At 46.9% G+C, this 25,000-nt stretch overlaps 3 protein-coding genes across 4 annotated transcripts in view; 1 reads left to right on the top strand and 2 right to left on the bottom strand.

Annotated features, from left to right (window-relative positions):
- Nucleotides 1–25,000, top strand: part of LOC132463270 (troponin C, skeletal muscle-like) — a 376,397-nt gene that overhangs the window by 340,418 nt on the left and 10,979 nt on the right.
- Nucleotides 1,690–15,944, bottom strand: si:rp71-17i16.5 (phosphatidylinositol 4,5-bisphosphate 3-kinase catalytic subunit gamma isoform). 2 transcript variants are annotated; one of them, XM_060058893.1, is made up of 13 exons: nt 15,748–15,941; nt 12,079–12,344; nt 8,488–9,635; nt 7,168–8,176; nt 6,660–6,725; nt 6,296–6,521; nt 6,110–6,204; nt 5,799–5,942; nt 5,542–5,632; nt 5,182–5,312; nt 4,574–4,685; nt 3,817–3,974; nt 1,690–2,846 (listed from the first exon to the last, which is right to left on the bottom strand). In XM_060058893.1, the coding sequence occupies exons 2-13, from the start codon at nt 12,337–12,339 to the stop codon at nt 2,589–2,591; spliced, it is 3,699 nt and encodes a 1,232-aa protein (XP_059914876.1). In that variant the 5' UTR covers nt 12,340–12,344; nt 15,748–15,941; the 3' UTR covers nt 1,690–2,588. The 2 variants fall into 2 exon arrangements, 1 of the variants encoding a protein (XP_059914876.1); XR_009526959.1 differs by lacking the exon at nt 4,574–4,685 and having other exon boundaries at nt 2,707–2,846; nt 15,748–15,944.
- Nucleotides 19,362–21,587, bottom strand: LOC132464069 (olfactory receptor 2AG2). Its single transcript, XM_060060243.1, has one exon. The coding sequence runs from the start codon at nt 21,585–21,587 to the stop codon at nt 20,334–20,336; it is 1,254 nt and encodes a 417-aa protein (XP_059916226.1). The 3' UTR covers nt 19,362–20,333.

Here is a 25,000-nt window from a genome sequence, read left to right on the forward strand (position 1 = left end):
GTCGTGCCTCTATCTCCGGCCGAAGTATTCCTGAAGGGGTGACTGACTCTCTGAGCGTAGAGGTATCCGTTGTCACGGCGATGCTCAGCTACCCCCCCCCCTACCTGTGACGCCATGCCGACATCACCTCCCGGGGGACAACTGCGTGTGTGTGTTTGTGTGTGTGCGTACGTGTGAGTGTGTGTGTACGTGTGTGTATGTTTGTGTGTGTGTGTATGTGTGTGCGTGGGTGCTTTTGTAATCATTCACCTCCCTTTCTACACCTAGTTAATGAGCCACTAGCTTCTCTTACCACCCACCCCCCCTCCCAAAGGTGACCACCTGCTAATGTGTGTGGGTGTGTGTCTGTGTGTGTCTGTCCGTGTGTGTGTCTGTGTGTGTTTGTTAAATGGCAGGGATGCTAAACCCATAGCAGAGTCTAGCCGTCTCTCGATACCAAGTACGCCAAGTGCGGACTCGTGGACTTGGAAGTTTGCGCATGACAAGTCGGGACTTCCGAGTACAAACCTCTGAGGACGGGAGTACGCACCTGCGATCGGAACAGCAGCGGACTCGATGACGTCACCACCTCGGCTCGTCTGTTAACTGTGCTACGGCCTCATGTAGGCATATACTACTGAACAATATAGAAAATTTAAATAAAACCAAAAACCAGACTCTTTCGTTTTAAAATAGTGTGTTGATATTTTGAATGAATATAAATGAAAAGATATGCGTATTCACACGGAACGCCAGCTGTCCCCTACATATAAACAGTTTGGGCGGGAAAAAAGATTGTGTGAGATTGCCGGCCCGTTTCTCAACGTTCCTATGTAGCCTATTATTATATTATTGGAGAGTAGGCTATTGATGAAAGAATTACGAACGAGCAAGAATAGAAACACACACACACACAAACGATCGGACGCATCCGACTGGGTTTTCCGTAGCCGTTGCGATGGGTTTCCTCTATCAGTGACTTATACAATATAAACAAAACCCCAGCCTCTTTCATTGTAAAATAATAGTATGTAAATATTTCGAATGAATAGGCCTCCATTTTTGTTACATTTTTTAAATGTTCCTATATAGCCAATTACTAACATACTGATATTTTAAAACTTAGGAATGCGAAATGCATCCTGGGATATTTAACGGTCCCAAGTCCATACAAGTCACCTCAGATGAATCCTCGATGAAACGGCCAATTTAAGTAGCTGACTTGATGTATGACTTGATGTATACTTTGAATTGGAGCAGTAGGCTACTTGGGCTACGACTGATGACGTTTCACAAGAATGCAAGTACAGAAAAGAACGCAAATTGAGAAACGGCTTCTGTTTCCTACAGACTCAGTCCGGATGCTAGCAATTCGAAGCTAACTTGTGCATCACATGGTGTCACTTCTTCATCTTGTTATTCAGCACACATCAGATCAAACAATGTAAATTCAGTCGTTCATTAGAGAGAGAGAGAGAGTGTGAGGGCGAGAGTGAGAGAGTGAGAGAGTGTGAGGGCGAGAGAGAGAGAGAGAGAGAGAGAGAGAGAGAGAGAGAGAGAGAGAGAGAGAGAGAGAGAGAGACAAAGAGAGAGAGCGTCACAAGTGCGGAGGTCTGGCTCTTCTTCAAACTGAAGGGTAGACTTCAGTCAACAGGCGTGAACTAAACAAGGACCTGGAGCATTGCAGGCTATAAACGTAGACACTCACTATTGTCAGGCACTTAAAAAGTTTAATATTATACATTACTAACACATTTCTATTCTAACGTAGATTTCACGTGTACAACGAAGACAGTTTGGTAGTTGATTGGCTGCTAGATCTCTTCGATAGTCCACTAGATGTCTGAATGGACAACTACATGATATTTAGTTTGGCTACTAGATGTCAACATGGGCTACTAGATGTCTAGTTGGGCTGCTAGATGTCTAGTTGGGCTACTAGATGTCTAGTTGCGCTACTAGATGTCTAGTTGGGCTGCTAGATGTCTAGTTGGGCTACTAGATGTCTAGTTGGGCTGCTAGATGTCTAGTTGGGCTGCTAGATGTTTAGTTGGGCTACTAGATATTTAGTTTGGCTACTAGATGTCTAGTTGGGCTGCTAGATGTCTAGTTGGGCTGCTAGATGTTTAGTTGGGCTACTAGATGTTTAGTTTGGCCACTAGATGCTTAGATGGGCTACAAGATATCTAGTTGGTCTACTAGATGTCTAGTTGGGCTACTAGATGCTTAGATGGGCTACTAGATATCTAGTTGTTCTACTAGATGTCTAGTTGGGCTACTAGATGTTTAGTTGGGCTACTAGATGTTTAGTTGGGCTACTAGATATTTAGTTTGGCTACTAGATGTCTAGTTGGATTACTAGATGTCTAGTTGGGCAACTAGATGCTTAGATAGGCTACTAGATATCTAGTTGGTCTACTAGATGCTTAGTTTGGCTACTGGATGTCAACATGGGCTACTATATGTCCAGTTGGGCTACTAGATGTTTAGTTGGGCTACTAGATGTTTAGTTGGGCTACTCTATGTCTAGTTTGGCTACTAGATTTCTAGTTGGGCTACTATATGTCTAGTTGGGCTACTAGATGTCTAGTTGGGCTACTAGATGCTCTCTACTTGATGCCGACCAGCATGTGGATCCACCAGTTGGCCTGCACAGTCCAGCCCAGGTTCTCACAGGTGGCGATCTGCTGCAGGAAGTGGTCGCGTGCGTGCTCCTCGCTGCGCTCCTGCTGCAGCGCCTCCCGGAGGTAGCGCATGTCGTCAGCGGCGCTGAGCTCGGGAATGCCCGTCAGCAGCATCAGGGAGAAGAGCGTGACCAGCAGGCGGGACTGGGAGTGCAGAGACAGGTAGGCCTCCGTACAGATGTCCTGCAGCAAACAAAGCAGAGCCGGCAGTCAAGAGTAGTCGAGCCCAGAATATATAAGATATGCCGCACTTACCTATATACATATATATAGATACATATATATATAGACATATGCATATATACATATTTGTATACATGCATATGTACATATACTGTATATGTGTATATATACTGTATATGTGTATATATATATATATATATATATATATATATGTACACACACATACATACATACATAAAATACAGATATAGATACATAACAAGCTATATCAATATGCTGTATATATAGCATGCACACATACATATAAATATATATATATATATATATATATATATATATATATATATATATATTCATAATAGCCAAATATATGCATTGATTGTAAAGAATATGCAAAAGCAAAAGAATAGCATACTGAGTGGGGGAAGCTAAGCGCTGAGGCACACGCTGCAAATGCGCTGGTAATACACACACACACACACACACACACACACACACACACACGCTGACATGATGCTCTGATCATGTATTCTCTCACTGAAATAGCCTTGATAATGCATGCATGTCTCCTCAAATCGTATCGCTAATTCCTTAGAATAGATAGAATATTCCTTGAGAAGGATGGCTGCTATGCCAGCAACCAGAATCCATTGGCCTTGAGTTAAACAGTGATAATGATGATGATGACAATATAATTGGCTATAATTATGTTACAATAGGTGTGTTTTTCAATTTCCTTTTCAAGCCGAAGTGACATGCAGAGTTAATTTCCCCTCCTGGCTACACGGGTTTAAGAAAAAGAAAAAGAAGCACAAAGCATAGTAAGGCCATAGAGACCAAGAATGTTAATCAGAGATGTACGTAAATTGATAGAATGTGCATGCATGAGTAACAGCATGCACACATAGCTATCCCAAAGAGCAGATACAGGCGGACATCGTCATGGTGATCAGGGGGCGCGGCCTCACACCTTGAACCGCTGGATGCAGAGGCTGTCGCGACCTTTCACCCCGCCAATGACATACAGGAAGTCCGGCGTGAGGACGAAGGGCACCCGCTCCCTCCTCACGCCCAGGAAGGACTTCCTGTTGCCCAGGATGTGACCGAAGTCGATGTGGAACAGGTTACCTAGGAAACCGGAAAATGTTTTAACCAGGAAATGATTGTGTGTTATGTGTTATGGTTATTATTGTAGATCATATAATTGAAATACAAATACGGTTATATTGTTCGTTCATTTTTTCTTTAATCATACCTTATTATTGCCTGTCTTTAAATGTTGATATTGTGTGTGTAAATATTGATACACACACACACACACACACACACACACACACACACACACACACACACACACACACACACACACACACACACACACACACACACACACACACACACACACACACACACACACACACACACACACACACACATTTATACACAGACAAAAGTACAACAGTCCCAATATTGGCTGTTACCCTTTACCCTGAGGTCGCTACCCTCTACCCTGGGGTCTCCACCCTGGGGTCTCTACTCCTTACCCTGGGGTCTCTACCCTCTACCCTGGGGTGTCTACCCTGGGGTCTCCACCCTTTGGGGCTCTACTCCTTACCCTGGGGTCTCTACCCTCTACCCTGGGGTCTCTAATACTTACCCTGGGGTCTCTACCCTGGGGGCTCTACTCCTTACCCTAGGGTCTCTACCCTCTACCCTGGGATCTGTACCCTGGTTGGTGATCATGATGTTGTCGTTGTGGCGGTCTCCTATCCCCAGGACGTAGGTCGCCACGCAGTAACCAGCACACGACGTCACAAACATGTCCATGGCCCTGAAGTGCTGGAGCAGACAGAGGTGGTGTTCAGAGAGGAGGTGTTCCGAGAGGTGTTCATTGCCTGTGTGTGTGTGTGTGTGTGTGTGTGTGTGTGTGTGTGTGTGTGTGTGTGTGTGTGTGTGTGTGTGTGTGTGTGTGTGTGTGTGTGTGTGTGTGTGTGTGTGTGTGTGTGTGTGCCAATGTTATATGTCTGTGTGTGTGCCCTTATGTGTGTGTGCCCGCTGTTGTTACTGTTCATAATGCTCTCTCTCTCTAAGCCAACATCCTCCCAGTAGGTTCAGCCTACCTCCCCCCTGTCTACCAGTAGCATCAGCCTCAGACTCATGTCAGTCTGAACGATGTTTGAGTTTCAGTCTAAAACCAACACATCTCAAACCTTTCCGTTGCTGAATTGAAAACCGTCCAAAACGTTCCACAGAGAAAGGCCCTTTGAGTTGTGAGGACAGGTCACATTATGTCTTATCTCAAAACTGACTAACCAAAGCGTGTTCGCTGACTTACGATCTCCTGCAGCGGACATTTGCCGCGGAGCCAGTTGAAAATAGCGTCGTTCTTGAATGCGCCGTGCGTGCCGCCCTCGCTGCGCTGCACGGCCGCGATGGTGACGGCCTTCCTCACGATCTCGATCATCCCTGCAACGCACACGTCCGTTACCGTTCCTGGGCCCTGCCCAACTAAATTAGTCTGGACCAACCCCTTGCTATGAACCAAACGGACACACCACGTCCAAGTCTAAACAGAGCAGGGCCGAACCGTTCAGCGCTGATGGAGTGAAAGAGCTCTGCGTTATTAGCAGAAACCAACCCCCTAGCATCGGACAACAACCGGGTCGAGTGTGTGAGGGAATGGCATTGTGGGTACCTATGTTGTGGCCGGTGGCGATGCAGCCGTACGGCACCAGGTTCAGGTCCAGGGACTTCTCCTGCCAGATGGAGTCCATCACCACCAGCGTCTGGGCCGTCAGCAGCCAGAAACACACCAAGGTCTCATTACACATGTAGCTCACCGATACACTGAACAAAGGCCGCTCTAGTATCGAGTGGTTCGTTGGAGGGGCCATCTGCTTCAGGGCTGTTGATACACGTTTCTGATTTGTTTGTTATCCGAAGAGACGAGACCTGGAGGACCAGCATGTCCTGGCGGAGGTCGTCTCCCTCCTTGAAGAGGATGCCCAGCGGGGGGGTGGGGGAGGGGGACGGCATGGGCTGGAACTCCAGCCACAGGGGCTTCTTCTTGGACGCCATCACCTTGCAGCTCTTCAGCTGAGGAGGGGAAGTGGGGGAGGCGAGGGGAGGGGAGTTGGGGGAGGAGAGGAGAGGGGAGGTGAGTTTCAGAGCTGGGGGGTGCAGGGGGGGGGGGGGGAGATATAAATATTAAAATGTATGCACAAAAGACTGATTGAAAGACATCTAATGTCGCCACACATTACCAGGATGGCTCCTGCTTTGACCCGGGGGTCAAAGGGCACCAGGAACTCCTTGGGCAGGTCGCTCCTCTCCAGGAGCCCCTGGACCTGCAAAGCAGCTGAACACGGACCGCATGAAGAGGATCAACAACACGGATGATAACATACGTGGTCTGGTCCATAGTTCAACACAGGCGAGGGCCAGCCTACCGGTGGGGGGCAGGTCCGTCTTGTCGGGGAACATCTCCTTGACCTGCAGGGCCACCTGCTGCAGGGCCTGGGCAGCCTGCACCTGCAGGGAGAAGCCGTCCAGCATGGCCTGTCCACAGCCCAGCAGGTAGGCTTCCAGCACCAGCGCCATCCGCTGGCGGAAGTAGGGGCAGGCAGCCACCTCGCTGCGCATGTACCAGAAGAAGAAGTGTCCGATCCTCTTGCTCTGTGGTGAGGGAAAGGAGGCGATGCTCTTCAGCGACCAGTGATCCCAATCGAAAACCGTTCTGTTTGGGCCTCATGAAGTGTCATGAACCTTTTAGTACAGGTACAGCCATGCGGTACTAGAACCTCCAGTACTCACCCGGAGGGCTCTCTGGAGAAGGAAGCAGGCCAGGAAACTGTCGTGGAACGGTTCCACCTTCAGGGTCTGTAGGAGAACCTTACGTTAAGAGCTAATAAAGGGCTGTTGTTATAACACCATGTGTGATGTTTATTAGCCGTCACAAACCACTGCAAAACGGATCAGACGATGGATCAGCCTACCCGCCTAGCTAGGGGACTGCATCAACACCTAGGCAGATTCATAGATCTGGGTGGACACTCTTATCAAGATCATACCTGATGGTAAAATAAGCGGCCCTTTGACACAAATAAAACCTCTTTATAGTTATCTCAAGAAGTACTGGTGATCTTTCAGTTATTAAGTGTAACATGACATTATGACTACTGTTTATTCTGAGCAGATACAGGTTACTTGCAGGCAAAGCTCAACTCATCTTGCTCCAAGATGCTGATAGGTTGGCTGTGGACATTGTGGCAGCCTCTCCCCACTAGACGGTCCTTCCACCCCTTGGTAGTTAAATACATACTTGCACTAGCTGCAGCAGATACATGAGTACTTCATCGTTGGACAGGCTCTCCAACCTCTGCACAACGAGCCGTCTCACGCTCTCGTCGATGGAGTCAAAACTCAGCAGCTCCAGAGCCACCGACAGGTCCAGCTCCTCGGGTTCCAAGTGCTCCAGCAGCCAATGGACATCCTCCACCACGTTCCTCTTCAGCCAATCGACGCTGCGCAGGAAGGTCGGCAGGTTGGACGTATAGTGAACACTCTGCTCCTTCCCGAACCTCTTGAGGTGGGCTTTGTCTGAACCAATCCAAGCAGCCGGGGCGTTAGCGGCGTCACCTGGCAAATCCGCCGTGGGGCTCTGAGGAGTTCTGACCGAGTGTTTGGAAGAAGCAGGGGAACTAGTAGAACCAGGAGCAGTAGAACTAGTAGAAACTGGAGCAGTAGAACTAGTAGAAACTGGAGCAGTATAAATAGTACAACCAGGAGCAGTCGTAGTAGTTATGCGTGAGGCAGCGTCAGAGGTCGAGGATGGACAGGAAGGGGAAAGAGAGGCGGTAGACCTATCGAGATAGGACGTCCTATTAATCTCTTCCGCGACTGGCGGGGTCTCGGGAGAGACCGGCAGCCGAGGGAGGAAATTGTCCGGAAAGACCCCGGAAATCGTAGGTTCTCCTGTTCTGGATTCCAAAGACACCGGAGATCCAGAGGGAGTGATTTCTTCAGAGGTCTGGACGCTCTCCAGGCCAGCAGACCCAGGCCTGAATACAGGGGATACTGTCCCACACAGAGGGGACGCCGGGGCTGGTCTGGCTTCAGCCGGGGGCCAGCGAGACTCAGGGGATGTGGCACCGTTGGGGAGCACCACGGGGAAGCTGTAGCGGTCCAGCAGCAGGCTGATGGCCATGGAGTGGGTGACGTCCGGGTTGGTGGCGGAGGAGAGGCGGTCCGCCTGGTAGGTGACCACCTCCCCCTCCTGGCCGAGGTAGGGCCACATGTGGAGGGTGTACGGTCCCTGGCTCAGGAGTGACCTGGGAGCAGAGATCACATTGGAATCCTGACAATAAGCGCAACAGTCAAACTACGATGAGCTACAAATCGACGATTACAAATAAAAATATAGTTCACACGGGGAAGTTGGGACTTAACTCCCTGCACCAATAACCCGACATAAGCTAGACCCACAAGGAGGAAATAACCAACTGAGATTTTGATTTGTGACTTTCAAGTTGTGCCTTAATACTACTTGTAGAAGAACACACGTCTGCTTCCTCCTTTACAATGCAGTTAATGAGGAGCGGATTTCGTATCAGTATATTTATCACAGAGAGAGGTGAAAGACCTGTGGTCGATGAGGAGGAGGTTGACGAAGAACAGCGTCCCGCCCTTGCCCTTCTCCGGTTTTTCTGAGGCGGTTTCGTTACTACAGGCATTCACGGTCAGCCCCAGCTTAGCACCGCGAGGCAGATCACTGAGCAGGACACTGAACTCCAACCACTCGTTCCACAGCACTTCGTCTGCAAAGGACTTCGTCGTCGAGGCAACGGACAGGAGGACCTTGTTGCCGTAAATGATGGAGGCCTCTACGCAGACGGACGGAGGGGCTTTAGCCGGAAGCTTTGGGATGTCAATGCCAGTGAGTTTGAACCTGAAATTCCTGTCGCAGTCCCACAAGGAGATCATGAATATGTCGTCCAAGTCCTTTCCCTCCAGGCGGAGGTCGTCGTGGGAGCTGGACTGGCCCGTGAAGCTGTCCACCAGGGGCCAGTCAGCCAGCCGCACAGCCTCCAGTGGGAGCTGGGCCACAGAGAGGACCGACAGGTGCAGGTCTTGGCTGCTCTTCAGGCACTTCCTGACCCAAAGGAAATCCAGGAGTCGGAAGTCTCCTGATAAGAACTCCTCCCGGCCGGTCACCTTTAGAACCAGGCTGTCTGAGGGCCAGCACTCCAAGCCCTGGTCGGTCGTCACCTCGTTACAAAGCTCCAGGAGAAGCTGGGGTGTGATGGAGGGATTCACCTCCATGCTGAAGCTGAGCATCTGCAGATAGTGCAGCGTGACCTTCAGGCTCCTGTCCCCGTGGGGCAGCAGGTCTCTGGGCAGCGGGGCGGTCGTGGTCCAGGGCTCTGTGGCATAAACCACGTTGTCGCGCAACTTCAGCTCTTGTCGCCGTGGAGACGCCAGCTTCCTCCGGGTGACCATGAGCTCTCCGAGCCGATTGGTCGCCTCCCGGTCCAGGTCGTGGCCAATCAGGGTGGCCAGGAGGGCCTGCTGCCGCTGCCGTTTGCCATCGTCGGCTGCCGCCACGGGCGTCACCGCGATCGTCGCCGCCAGGCGCCCGTCGGCGAGGCGGCTCCAGGGGACGTCCAGAGTCCGGAGAACCTGGCAGTCGTCGTACATCTCGTACCACTCCTGCCCACGGGCGTACAGCAGGAGGTACTGCTCGGGGTCCAGGAGGCCAAGGAGGTTAGGGTGGCAGCTCTGCTCTTGCGCCTGCAGACAGAAATTAATCCAAGGAAATTAGTAGGGAGCATCACAGCCCCCCCCCCCTCACAGCTAACCATCTATAATATCATCAATATCACCACAGACGTACATCATTACCATCCGAAACCGTCATCCCCCTTGATGACGTATTCGGCCCCTTAACCTCTGTCATGAGGTACGTATGATGTATATGTTGGTTGATGTATGAACATGATGTGCATACATCATCATCAACTACTTCATGCCCATTGTCATCTACACCCCAACGCCATCATCACCACTTCCCCACTGCCTCCACCCCACTAGGACCTCACCACTGTCAAATCTCCAACCCCTCCCCATTACATCTTCTGTTTCATAATCATCTGAATCACCACCATCATCATTGTAAACTCCACCTCAACTCTACCCCAACTTACACCATCCCACCGCCTCCATTATAACCCCCTCCCACATCACCACCAGTGTTGGGGAGCAAAGGAATACATGCAGGCCTACCGGCGTTACGTATTCAGAATACAAATTATAGCTAACTGTATTTTGTTACAGTCAGCACTCGAGTTGAGGGGGGATGGCATCCCCCTTTGGAATTAAAATGATCAAAATCATCCCCCTTCTGAAACAGCCATCCCCCCTTCCCATCCCCTGTTGTTTTATCAATTAATGTGGAAAAATTACCGCTATTTCATTATAGCGGTTTCCTTTTTCAATTCGGCGCATTAGGGTTAGGGTTACTTTTCCCAGGGACAGATTTGACAGCAATACTGCAATCTGGGGCAGTACGCTATTGCGCAAGCACGCAGGCGTAATTACGCAATAGTGCCTTCACGAGCTCTCATTCCACACCGTACGAGACAAACACTGCATAAGTCTCTGCATCTCAGACATCGCTTCCGCAGGCAACTCTGTCCCCTGTCCTCCCTTTCATTCCAAAAAAAAGAATAAGAATCCGTTTTTAAAACCCTTAAAATCAGTGACGGACTGGACGGTCTGGCATTCGGGCAGATGCCAGAGGGGCCGCGGCCTCTCGTCGGCCGTTTGGGCCGGCCAATCACGGGGCGGCATGCATGTCGGGTTCGCGCGGTCGTTTCGTCGCAACGCGGCCCCACATTATCTCTTGGCCCACTATCAAGCATATAGTGTTAAAAGCTTGAAATTAGCCATTTGTCTCTAAATCCCTATTCAAGATATATAATTGGAAACGAATCAGTATTTATACCAGATATGAGTGTCTATATACTACAGTCATGGTTGCCCTTACTATTTACATCGGTCTACATTATTTTGTAGCCTTATTCAATCAGTTGTTTATAAAGTGCATTGTTTGAAATTGCAATACAACAAATCTGCCTGTATTTTTAATTTTATTATTGGTTTACAAAAGTTATATGAAGCAATGACTTCTGGGAATTTCAAAACCGAATCAGACCGCGTCTGCGTATAGGGGGTTGTTGGAAGTTGAAAGTTGGAAGATACCAGAGTCTGCTGAGGTTACTATGAATATGAACTATGAATCGAGGAATTAAGCGACAGAAGGGAGGAGCGGAGAAAAAGAGAGCGAAATCAAGGAAAATGACTGTTGGCTGAAAAATGCGCGAAACTGACGCAAAACTGATTTGTTTTTTAAGCCGCCAAGTGGAGCTTCAGCTAGTAGCACCAGCGCTAGCAGTAATGTTCAAGACACTGAACAAACAGACCAGGCGCAGGGAGTAAGACAGGAGGACAGTGAGGAACAGTGAGGACAGTCAGTCTTTATGCATATTCAAGTTAGAGAGTTCATCACCAATGGGGCTACAAAAGTGTGTGTTATTTCCGTGCATGTGAAGTTATATCTGTGTGTTGCGTGCGTGCGCGTCCCCATGTGGGCCGCTGGTGGGTGAAAATGCCAGGGCCGTCTTTTAATCCCAGTCCGTCACTGGGCAACACCTATGCACTTAGCTCCGTGATTTTTTTTTTTGATGTAATAGCAAACATCTTTCTCATGAACATATTCACACACACATACTATAATTTAATCAATAATTAAGCCAAAATAGTGGCCCTTAGAGAGTATCTGTGCTAAATGTCATGCTTGCATACCAAAGTGAACGATTTTTTTTACTAATCTGCTCCACTAATATAAAATAGTTAACTTTCAGGGAGACTTGGGCCTAACACCGAAGAAGAACACACCAGAAAAGGCCTGTTTAGTAAGCAGGATTTGATGCCGCATTCCTACACTTATCTTAAGTAATCAAAGTATTCAGAATACAATACTCAGATTGAGTGATGAAACGGAACACCTTACATGTTACATTTTTGAGCATGTATTCTGTATTCTGTAACTGGATACATTTTAAAAGTAACCTTCCCAACACTGACCACCACCTCTCCGATCACCGCCACCTCCAGCCCACGACCCATATCAACAAGTTGTTCCCCCTTCCCAGAACACCCTTCCATTCCCTACCTTCAAACAGAGTCTGAGCCTCAGCTGCTGAATGCTACACTGGGCAGGGACGGTAACTTCCACAAACTCCGGGCCGGACCGCCCAAACACTGGAGTCCCTGCGGTGTGGTCGAGGTCGGCGGCAGGAGGGGTGCCTGGCGACGGTCGGAACTCACACAGGAACACCAGAGTGTGGTCAGAACGTCTGGGGTTCCAGCCCTGTGCTTCACCCTTCACCCCCCCTGGGCATGAGGGATGCATCTGGAGCACGCTGCCATCCATCGACCCTGTGTTGGCATAAGTATACATTAGTTAAACTGTCGCTAGTCATGGTTCACAATTTAGTCATTTAGCTGACGCCTTCATCCAGACCCACTCCCGATGAGTTAATGAGCAGAAGGTGTCTGTGGTCTGTGTCGTGTTTTGGTGTGTTTCCCTCCTGTGTTGATTACTGCTCCCTCCCCTAATGTGTCTCAGCTGTTCCTCGTTGCGTGTCTTGTGTTTGTTACTAAAGCCCTTGTCTTTCCTTTGTTCCTCGTGCTGTCATTGTGGTTAGTTCGTCCTGCGTGTTCTCTGTTGTCACCTGTGTTCCCTTGCTCCTTGCTCCTTGCTCCTTGCTCCTTGCTCCTTGCTCCTTGCTCCTTGCTCCTTGCTCCTTGCTCCTTGCTCCTTGCCTTAGCCTTTTGGCAGAAATAAAGTAATGTTCTCCCTAAACCGTCTGCATCTGGGTCCTACCTGCCTGCCTGCACCGCTAACCATAACAGGAGGTTTAGGGGTTAAGGTGCCCTCAGGTATACAGCAGACACGCCAGTTCGAAATCTATTAACCGACCTCTGGTTTGAGATTTCCTTGTGCTTAGTGTTTTAAAGCAATGCCAATTGGTTTCAGGGCGTGTTTTACTCCCGACGGGGTGGTACATGTTATCCCAACCTGTTATCCCAGAACAACTGGATCAAGGCTGGCTAAGTTCGCTCCAAAATGGCTCTTCGCTGGCCAGTTGCCTCCATTGCAGGCTTTGTTTGGTGTTAGTGTTGTAGGATGTCCTGAGCCCTGTTTCAGGTAGCTGGTTTTGAGGCAACCCCGAGTTTGTTCGCTCTGAGTTAGTGGAAACTCTGGGTTTTCCGTTTCAGGTAGCAGGTTCAGCGCAACCGAGAGTTAGTTGCTGCGGCAACATACGCCGTGGGTCTAACCTGCTCGGGAGGTGGTTAGACCTACTCTGAGTTTGTTGTCTATGGCTGAAGGCAGCTCTCCGACAGAAGGAAGTGTACGTTAGAAATGGCATGTCCTTTTTTACGAGAGCCTGTGGACGTAGAGGCTGCGATCCTCAGAAGGAATCTCCGTGAGGAACGATTATTAAGACCCCGGTTGGATATAATTTATTTTCCTGATAATTTTCTTCCCGAGCGCTATCGTTTTTCAGCGCAATCTATCATTTATTTAGACCACCTTCTCAGCCCCCATGTTAACTGTCAAACGCAGCGGGGGCATGCTTTAAGTTTAAGTTTTGTTTTTTTATCGCAATTAACGCGTGCAGAATGATCCGCCCCGTGTATCCCACCCGCTCTGTACAGTCACTCCAACGTTGTGGCTTTCCCATGATCAGAGTAGTTGACTAACCACGGACCTATAACTGCTGCAAGTCAAGAAACTCATTTTAAGAATGCAAGGCAGAAAAGACCCTGGTACTGCTTTTAACCAGATGCTGTTCTTCTCTACATGCACATGCTCAGCATAATCGTCTGCATTGTTCACTGAAATAAAACCCTTTGAGTAAACTGTTCAACAAAATAACTTGTCCCACCACAGCCCATGTTCTAATAAAGACAATCTACTTATTATGAGGATTCCTTTATTTCCTGAAAGCACAAAAAAAAAAATGTAATTTATATTGGGTATGTTTTTAGAGCAGGGAACAGTATCCCAGTTTGCACCTCCCCCACCTTTAACTTATGTTCCAAAATTTGGATCTCCAAAGCATCCTTTTTCATCTTTTGAATTGTTACAATTGCATGGAAGTTGGTGAGGGCATCTGGTTCAAGTAGGGCGATGACGCCATCAGATGATTAGACAGTGCAATTATTACTTGAGCCAGAATATTGCCCCATCTAATTTGCAACGCGCTGGGTTGCGTGTACATATTTAATTATTTTGAATAACCAACCTCTTATAAAGGCACTTCTATCCTGGGGGGTGGGGGGATCAGAGGAGCTCCCCCCAGTGATGCCCTCATCCACAGGACGCATAGGCCTACTCTGTTGGCTGAGGGCCATCTCCTCAGCCTCTGTGAGGGCTGCAGAGGTGGACCCCCTCCAGTCTGCCGGGCCTCTGCTTTTTTTCGATTTGCTAACATGGAGGAAAATTTTACCCTAATATTCAGTAAGCGCTATTTTGAAGACATAGGCCCTACACATATATATATATATATACACACATATACATATATATACATATACATATACATATATATATATATATATATATATATATATATATATATATATATATATAATGCATTTTGCCTAGGTGTAGTCTTCTAATATATCTAAATCCTATTAAATATTGGCAGTGTTGGGGTAGCTGGGAAATGTACTACTTACATTTACTGCTTAAATATAGGCCCATCACATGTTGAATATATAGCTGTTAAATTAGGTAGAGCAGGCAAAACAGCACAATTGATTTGATTTCAATTAAACATTAGTTTACCTGTTTAAACTATATTTTTGTACTTCATCTTCATTTGCTGCCAAGTCCTCGTGGGGCAACTCGGGGTTGCGTAAATTGACACACACACACACACACACACACACACACACACACACACACACACACACACACACACACACACACACACACACACACACACACACACACACACACACACACACACACACACACACACACACACACACACACACACACTTTACATATTGAATAAGTGGAAGATATTAAACTTTCCTCTTGTTTTATTTTATTTTACCAATTTACTCACGCATTGACTTGTTCAGCTACTGCCAAGCTCTCTCTCGCGCTCTCGCTGCCGCGGCGGAATTGCTTTTTTTTTGTTAAAATGGGTAACTGTTCGGCATACGCGTTCATTAGAATTTCCAATTCCGTGGGGGAAAAGTAAGTGGATCTACGCTTTTGGTCCATGTTTGATCATGTTATCAGAGATCCATTGATGATGGCTCTTCATAGTCAACAGGCACACCCTCAACCCAGAGTGAACATACTCAGAGTTGATTAACCCAACGCTGATCACCTGTTCTGCAACCGAAAACCCAGAGTTGCTTTTCAACCCTGAACTCTGAGTCAACCAACTCAGAGCGCAGGATTAAACTCAGAGTATGTTAAACCAGCTACCTGAAACAGGCCTCTGATGTCTTGTTGAAAGTAAAGCTGGGCTTTTCTCTTGGTCCTCATCACAACCAAAGCGACAGCTATTAGAGGGACTCACCGGTGCTTGATGCAATGTAAAATGTTCATTGAATAATACTTCAATAATAATCATTTAAATAGATAGTTATTAAATAGTAGCTACTGGTTTGTGAATCAGCTGCTATACAGTGGGTGAGGTTGTTCTGAAGAATGTGTAAGATTCAGCCTCACCTGTCTTGGATAAACCGTCTGCTAAATTAAACGATGATAATTAAATCAAAATAAACAGAGAGAGAACAAGTGATATCTCACCTGTATCTTGTTGGATCTGGAACGTTTGAAACACTGAAGTGGGGTGTAAAGAGTACCGTCTCCCGTGCGTCAGAAACCTGTTTGGCTTAACGAGCTCACTCGACAAGTATCTGGCTGAGGCTCAGTTCCCTCAGACTACAACACCAATCTTTGCCATAAAGGAGACAAAGCCATGTGGTGGTGTGAGTAAGGCTGTTATGTACTTCTGTATTTTGTCAGCTTCCTTCCCTTTTTCACCCACATTTCAAAGACAACACAGTGGTCCCCTTCATCTGTTAGTTCCCTTCCCTTCACACACATCACACATTAAATCAGAACAACAGGCTCCTCTCCTACCCTTAATAAACTTTATTTTAAAGTCGTCTGGAATACTAGCAGCTTTGTCTCATCGAGGGACAATGAAAGTATGGTATTAAAACCGATACAAATACATTTTTTGGAATTATTTACAATGCCTGTGATCACAATTGGAGAAGCTTCAAACAAACTGTAGAGCACAATGTAGATTAGCTGTAGAAACCAACACCACATCTGGAAGGAGAATACAGTGTACAGCAGCTACAGTAGCCAACCAAATATATGGACAGTGAGCACAGTGTAGATTAGCTGGAACGAAACAGAACATCTGGCCAGAGAGTACAGTGTCGATCAGCTGGAACCAACAGAACATCTGGACAGAGAGCACAGTGTATAGCAGCTGCAGGAAAAGAAGATCAACATAACAGACAGCCGTGTCGATTATTTCCATGTCAGCCCAGTCTGTATAAATGTGTAAGCCTATAAATGATGACCGCACATAAATACATAAGTAAATGTTGTTCCCTATTTCAGGGAACAATGCCTCTCGTTGATTTTGTTCGTTTTTTTATGACTTCTCTCTAATGCTATTTTTTTCTTTGCTCCTTCTACTTCTCCTTATAAGTGTGTGTGTGAATATGTGTGCGTACGTGTGTGTGTGTGCGACCATGTGAGTGTGCGTGCATGTGTTTGCGTGTGTGGGGGGATATGTGTACGTGTATGTGAAGATGTGTACGTGTGTGTGTGAATATGTGTATGTGTGTGTGTGAATATGTGTACGTGTGAGTTTTAATATGTGTGTGTGTGTGTGTGTGTGTGTGTGTGTGTGTGTGTGTGTGTGTGTGTGTGTGTGTGTGTGTGTGTGTGTGTGTGTGTCGTGTAGACAGATCTATAGGTACGTTTACTCATCCCTCAGGGTGAATCAAGGCATCACAGCAGCCCATCCATTTTGAATGATATCCAGAGGCATGATAATTGATGGTCATTAAACAGAATGGTAAAGGTAAAGAGATGAACAATGCGGATGTGTTTGTGTGTTTGTGTACACAACCTGTCTGACATGCTGGAGCTGGAAGTCTATAGATTCTCACAGCTCAGTGAGAACCTGCTTTAGTTCTGCAGCTTCTCCAGCAGTATGAGTGCTCTCTCTAGAACAGGATGTCAAGGGCTGGACCTCTGTTCCTCATACCCGGGGTTTCATGGGTTCATCATCTGGTAAACAATTATATTAATAAACATGTGGGAACTAATTAAGAGAGAGGTGGGGGAGTGTGCGTTTGTGTGTGTGTGTGAGTGTGTGTGTGTGTGTGTGTGTGTGTGTGTGTGTGTGTGTGTGTGTGCATGCCTTCAAGGGTGTCTGTACCCATGGAAACCTGGAAGAAAAAAACAGAGCTTCAAGCAATCTATGTTTTTATTCACGTGAAAATGATCAGACAATCCTATTGTTTTTCAATAGGCTACATACACTGTGTGTGTGTGTGTGCGCAAATTCTTTAATTAAAGGTTGGGTATGGGATTTGCGAAACGCCAGCAGATTTTGAAAATACACAACTCAAATGGTCCTACCCCCTCTCCTTCAACGCTGACTCTGACTCCACCCATTCCAAGTACCTGGACGCGCAATCATGCACGAGCGCGAACAGAGATGCGCGAGAGCGAGCCAGGCTAGCGTAGGTTTTCGTTTAACAACATGGCACTACATTCAGCTGTAAGTTGCACCCAGTACCGCGAGAAGTAGGGGTGCTGGGGGTGCTGCAACACCCCCTGTCCGAGGCCCTGTCTTATCACAGAAAACGATCATTTCTAAAAACTCCGGCCAAAGTGGAGATTTCTGAAAACGCCGGTTATGTGTTGTCGTGTGACTCGTGTCAACGGGGAGAAACGGGATTTTAGGTTCTGAAGCGTCACATTATGCACCAGGAAATGCTTAACGTCATGTGAGCGCCCGCTGTACCGTATTGGTCGAATATAAACACAAACCCCATTGTAAGACGACCTATATTTGGAAAAAAGATTTGAAGACCAGATCTTGTTTTTATGAATAAATAAATTGTACATTGAAATAATATACGAAAATAAAAAGGCATAGAATAAAACACTGCATTGCCACTAAACAGTAGTGCAAATAGGCCGTTCTGATGTGTACACCAAAGACTATTCCTGACACTCCTCTGCCCCGCTGTGTTCGCTCTGGCTGTGGTCGCTCCGAACTGTTTCGGCCCGTGGCAAAGCGAGTCATCCTCGCTGCTGTCCAAGGCATTTTGAGACGCAGCATTTATTTAATGCTCATATGACCTATTGCTGAAAAAAGGTTATATGAAAAAGTGTGAGGGTAGCGGTGGTGCGCTAAACTTGTTCTGTGAGCAGCTGGATGTGAACCATGGTGTGAAGGAAGTGAACACAACGATCGATTTTCAACTGTGCGCGCATGCACTGGTGTAATTGAGCTGCGCTGCTATATATCTTTTTTTATCAATGTGACGAGTTGCGAGTCTCGTGCAGGCTGAGTTTTTTTTTTCCAGCACCCCCTGCTGAGAATACGTTCCCGCGGCTATGGTTGCACCAGATGTTATAAACATTAAACGGTCACATAAATCATTACTATTTTTAGAAAATGTAGGCCTATGTTTGTTTCATATAATTGTATTGGAAGTCCTGGTTTTCACTAGGGTTGCCGCGGTGTGGACATTTTCACACCGAGTAATACACTCGTCTCAACACCGGTATTACCGAGTATAAACGGTATAAACTTTGAAACTAGGTCAACCGCCACACAAGCATCGGTTTTTAGACCCTTCTCGTCCTTCAGTTGCCGCCAACGTTCGAAAGCAGCGCCTAGGATTATTCTTGATTTCAGTTTTTCTCTTTCAGCGTTTTTATCATCAATTACTCTCTGAAAAAGAGTTTTCCTTCTCTTTGCTGGTGGTGGTGATGGTGGTGGGGATGGTGGCGTCTTGGATTAACTAGTTCCAGTAGCTACCGCAGGATAACAACAAACAGGAGCTTGCTCTGGGTCACGAGCTCTGGGTCACGAGTACTGCACGAAGGGGTCGCGCGCGGGGCGCGGGGGAGGGGGAGTGCAGTACGACCGTTTGATTGACGTACTTACTGTCCAATGCAACTCGGTGGCAATCCAAATGATTGGCTGGAGTTTTTCGAGCCCTGCCCGTTCCACAGATGATTGACTTGTTTAATTTTCATGTCAGTAGCCTACTTCTAACTCAGTGGCTGTAAGCGGGTTATGATAAGGATTTCAAGTAATTTTGCAAAAATGGCCTAAAAAGCGAATTCCATACCCAACCTTTAACTGAAAAAATAACTGCATACAAAAAGACAATTATTATTTAAATAGCAATCACTTTTTAAGAACATATTATGTTCGTACATTACAATAATGTCATACAGCACACACATTCAGATCAGTGCGATCAGAATTACATAATTGCTAATTATGTCCTTGGCATCTCTGAAAGCTCATTAACATTGTAAAATATATATAGGCCTATACCATATATTTTTCATAGTATATATGGGCCTATTCATAGATGATAACACAGCAGCCTTTTCCATCCCTGATTTTCAGAAAACATTGAGTGTGTCCTTTATTAAAAACACTGTAGGTAATAGATTGAAGGTAAAGGCGTGGCCCAGGCAGCCATCTTGGATCTGAACCCCACAGAGAACTCTGGAGCCGATATTCTCCATCAACTGCCGCTCCTCTTCTGCTTTTGGTGTCAATTGTTGAGTTAAAGGTCCATTTAATTAAAGTTATCAGTTATTGAAAAAGAAAAATGCTAATTTTATCCGGAAAAAAATAGGCAGTTTTGGTCGGCACTCATAAGTCAGGATGGCTTTGTCTATATAATCTATATTATTCTCTATTTATATTTATTACATGACCTGGACTGCATTCAGTGTAGTCACATCTTCGTCCTTGTCAGCATCAAAGTAAATGCCTGATTAACACAACCTGAAGAATCTAAACCCATGTAAACACGTTCCTTATTTACACGCCTATATTTGCATCGTCTCCCCCTTGGGAAGGACCGTTGATTAATTCTGAAAACATTAGGCCTACTCCCCGTTTCGTTCGTTTCCTTTTTTTGACAAATAAAAACAATTCCTGGATTCGTGTGTGACGCTGAACTGTAAACTTAGTATGATGATGATGATGATGATGAGGATGATGATGATGATGATGATGATGATGATGATGATGAGGATGAGGATGATGACTACGACCTTTCAGTACGCGCAAAATGCCTCCAGTGCCAACTCACACGGGACGTTCAGAGTGCCTCGCGCTCTTGACCTCCCGCCGCCGCCCCCCTCCCCACAGGGTCCCCGTTCAGGAGGTTCTGCACGAGATGCCCCACCGCGAGCCCCCCCTGCCCCACAAGCAGCGACCTCCCTCCGTTCCTCCTCGCGCGAGCCCGCCTGTCATCGGCTGCTAACGGTCCCGGACCGTTGCTCATGCAGCAGCAGCACGTGGCCCGGGCCAGCAGCTGCCGCACCTCCTTGTTGCGCATGCCGTACACGAGCGGGTTGATGCAGGGCGGCACGAGCGTCATGGCCACCAGTGACATGTGCAGCACCGCCGCGGACAGGGAGGGCGCGTGCGGGTTTCTTTCCAGCATGGCGGCACCGGTGCCCTCGAGCTCCCACAGCACGTCCGACGTGACCTTGAGCAGCACGGGCAGCAGCTGGAACAGTAGCATGCAGCAGTAGAACAGCACCGTCTTGCGCGCGCGCGTGTTCCCCGCTTTGAAGGGCACCACCGCGTTGAGCGCGTCCCGGTACATGCGCAAATACGCGAAGCCGTGCGCGAGGATACAGATAAGCAGCAGCAGCGCGCCCACTAGCTTCCGGAACACGGCAGAAGCGCGCGGGAAACCCATCTGCCTCTCCATTGTGTCCGGCTCGCACACGAGACCCGAGGTGAAGCCGCGGGTCGCATCCTCGCGCTCGTGGCCCAGCCCCAGCAGCACCACGCTCGTGATCCCCAGCCCCACGGACACCACCCAGATCATGGAGAGCGCCAGGCGCAGGCGCAGCAGCGTCAGGATCGACAGGTAGCGGATCGCCTGGCACACGTACAGATAGCGCTCGAGCGCCATGCCCGTGATGGTGAGCAGGCTGCACGAGATGGTCGTGGTGCCCAAGAAGTACTGCAGGTGGCACCACAGGTTGAAGCCCATGGTGCGCCTGTGCATCAGTGAGTAGATGAGGGGGGGGCCCAGCAGAGCGGTCTGGATGAGGTCGCTGAGGATCAGGTTCTTCAGCAGGTTAAAGCGCGGCTGCCACGCCAGCTCGCGGGAGCGCTCGAGGCCGAATAGCGTGACGCCGTTCACGAGGAGTGACAGCAGCACGAGGCAGGAGCACAGGGCGGCGAGCAGTCGCGCGGCACCCTCGTAGGGCACGATGGCGAGGAAAAGGCACGCCGCCGCGTCCAGGTGGTGCTCCTCATCTTGGTCGCGGGGCTCGCTGCTGTTCTTTGGATCCAGCAGCCACACGCACTGCCGCGTGTGCGTGACGCTTGGCATCGCGGTCCCGGCGCCTCGAGGCGCGTGGCAGCGCGTGTTCGCCTCTTGTAAAGTTCCGGTAACCGTTGGTTACCCCGTCGCATCTGACGGATAACAAAAAAGCAAATCCGTCTCACACAGTTGCTGATGAAGAACTTATAGGGCAGCCCGCCAAGGGGCTGGCTCAGGTAAAAGGGGGAGCCGGTGGTATGTAGGCCTATTAACTCGTCTTCGATCGATACTCGTTTCTGATTGGTCAATCGCGTCATACTGCCGTTTCTTAATAACAGACCGCTGCTCTAAACAACACACACACACACACACACACACACACACACACACACACACACACACACACACACACACACACACACACACACACACACACACACACACACACACACACACACACACACACACACACACACACACACACACGCACAAAAAATGACCTGCCCTAATTAAGTCGAAAACAAACATGGCTAACAATTTGCTGTGCATAAAGAATATTCGACTGATAATAAAAAAAAATGATATCGGTAGGCTGTCAGCCGATAAGTAAAAGAGTGGAAATGAAAAGCTAAATATAGTCAAGTTTTAACTGCTGCCTCCATCTCAATTCGCACACAACGATGAGTTTTAACATTGAAATTAGTGTTAAGTTTACTCGGAACGAGACAATATTAATATAGCAGCATTTCCCTAACTGCTGACCCTCTCACCATTGTCCTCTAGACCAGTCCATAGTTTCCCCCCCAAACTCAACTACGCCCAGGTGTCCCCCCTGCGCTCCTCATCCCCGCTGTTTAATTTGTGTGTCTTGCGTCTATCCCTTGGTCGTCCACTAGATGTCACCCGTGTAGAATGGCTCTTTTTTAAATAGGCCTACATCACAGAGAGAAATTAAAGTGTAATTCCGGCGCAAATTGAACCCAGGATCTTTGTTTTGGCATTAAAACCCATCAAATAAGCCTCCCAGATACCTTTTTCATTGAAAATCGAGTAGCCTATTATAGTTTGCCGGGCGCAATGTTTGGCGTCCATGTTGTTGACTTGGGGCATAGTGTTTCGCTTCTAAATCCGCATTTTTGAACCACTAAATAGCACCAAACCTCTGCAGTAGCATGACTAGGGTCCCTACACATAAAACGAAGCACAAACAACTTAGTTTGCAAACCCAGAGTTTATTTAAAAAGACAGTTTAACAAGCATTACCGGGAGGTCCGTGTTTACAGGAAGTCCACACAAGTCGATTGCCGAATGCGCCGGAGTTCAGTTCAAGAAGGAAAGTTTTGGAATTTATAATTTATATAATATATATTTATAAATAATATATAGCAAGTGTTGACACGTAAATTAAAAGGAATTGCAAAATTATGTAAGTTACAGTTACAAAATAATTGTTCGCTACAATCAAGCATGGCACGTTGTTGACGGAAGACGCACTGCACACGTGATTGACGTATAGAGTGAAGGACAGCTCAAGCACCGGAGAAGACGACCCATCCACAGCTTGAAGTCAAGAGAGAGATGGTTCGTGTTTGCGTCAAGAAACAATGTTATAAGCCCTAACTTCATTCGAGGAAGTGAAAGATGATCTTGTGAGTTGTCCAGGTAGGTTAACCTCGATTTATTGTGTATAAGGATTTGTGGTGGGAATTTACGGACCACGTCAATCGTTTTCTGCGTCAACCGGGTAGAATAAAGTCATCAGAACATTTAACAATTGCGGTCATATTTGTGTAAAAAAGGTACAAGACCATACAACAAACAATTAAACAAACGTTGCAAGGAGAAGTCCATTGCATTGGCTAAAGCCAGGAATTCATATTGCCAAGACAGCATTGCCCCCCAATACTACCTTACCATTTGGTTAATAAAATGGTAATCTATCAGTGGAAGCTGATAATGGACTTCTCCTTGCAACGTTTGTTTAATTGTTTGTTGTATGGTCTTGTACCGTTTTTACAAGGGGGCCTGCGTCTACCTCAGGCCCCCAGGACAGGCATATACTTCCGCAATCCACCCGTGCTCAGAGGCCAAGCCTGGTATTGCAGCTGTTTAGCTGGGAGTGGACGGGGGTCCGTCATTTCATGCGGCCCAGAAGTAGATATCGCCGTCCACTCCAATACAAGTGGGGAACAGGATTGTGTCTCCGCAAGAAATGTCTGGATATCAATCAAAGGCTCATAATTATATTTCTACCCTGTTCTAAAAAAATGTAAGTTTTTTCTTTTCAAAACGCCTCCTCAAGCGTTTTATTAGCAGTTTACGTTGGGTACGCAGCTGAAAGGAGCCGTACTGAAACAAACGGCTCCTTGCTATGATCCTATTTTGAAGTGCACGGCTCCATTAACTTCCGAATTAAATTAAATTCCGAATTAACTTCCATTAACTCCATTAACTTCCAAAGTCTGAGATTTGTCCTTTACTTGACATGAATGGCGTTGAACACGGATATATAACACACATATCATTGCAATAGCTGGAACAGGCACGCACGTATTGATTACCTGAATGATTATGGGAGACCTACGTAATTTTCATAATATTGTAAATTGTCTGATATTAACATTTCAGTTGCGTTGGTAGGTATTTCATTTTCATTTGCTTGTTTAGCTATGTATGACAGGGTTATGGTTAGCTATGTATGACAGTTGACAATGTTGGTGTATTACAATTCAATATTTGGGTAGGCTACTCCAACTTCGTTGCTGGTCGATATGTAAACATTTACTTTTATATAAATTATTGATTGCATTCTTCGTAAAATAGTTAGTTGGAAGGAATCTGTTTCTTAAGCAATAACATTGAACTGAAATTTTTAGGCCTACATACGTTTACTATGTTACTATGGGATTATATGGAGCAATCTTGCATATTTATGAAGTTTCCAGATCAATAAAGTTCTATCTCTTTTTATTTGAACTGCCTGTATGTCCTCTTCATTATATCAGCTATCATAGAATGGTGTCCAAATGGCTGCATGTGTAAGAAATAGGATTTGAACCAAGTGTTACAATAAAAAAAAGCTTTTATTAAAAGACCCCCCACCCCAAATTTGAACAAAACACATTTTTTGGCTGTTTGGCTGGGGCAGAAGAGTGGAAGGGGAAACAAAGACAGGTAGCCTAAGAAGTAAGGAAAGGAATGAGAGGAAGAACAGTGAAATGAATGAACAGTGTGATAAACGCAAATGATTACCAAAAAGGTTATAATTACTGATTTATCAAATACGCAGAGAAGAGCATCATCGAATAAAGATTAAGGACCTGGATTATATTTTACAGTATTGAAAACTGTTTAAATTACAATTCAGAGTGGAGAAGGCTGAAGGCATTGGCCCTAAAAGTGTCAGTTTCACCCACTCTGGATTATCGCTTCAAGAGACTGTGAAATGCTTTTTAAAAAAATGTCATTTCCCCTATTGGTGA

Source organism: Gadus macrocephalus, chromosome 1 (genome assembly GCF_031168955.1).
Source record: "Gadus macrocephalus chromosome 1, ASM3116895v1".
Taxonomy (NCBI): domain Eukaryota; kingdom Metazoa; phylum Chordata; class Actinopteri; order Gadiformes; family Gadidae; genus Gadus; species Gadus macrocephalus.

What these genes read in the sequence shown, in the direction of transcription:
- si:rp71-17i16.5 (XM_060058893.1), bottom strand. Translation starts at nt 12,339, where the DNA reads ATGGATGGCAGCGTGCTCCAGATGCATCCCTCATGCCCAGGGGGGGTG. An exon ending in AGGACATGCTGGTCCTCCAG is followed by an intron (nt 5,633 to 5,798) that starts GTCTCGTCTCTT and finishes CTGACGGCCCAG; the next exon opens with ACGCTGGTGGTGATGGACTC. An exon ending in AATGTCCGCTGCAGGAGATC is followed by an intron (nt 4,686 to 5,181) that starts GTAAGTCAGCGA and finishes TGTCTGCTCCAG; the next exon opens with CACTTCAGGGCCATGGACAT.
- LOC132464069 (XM_060060243.1), bottom strand. Translation starts at nt 21,587, where the DNA reads ATGCCAAGCGTCACGCACACGCGGCAGTGCGTGTGGCTGCTGGATCCA.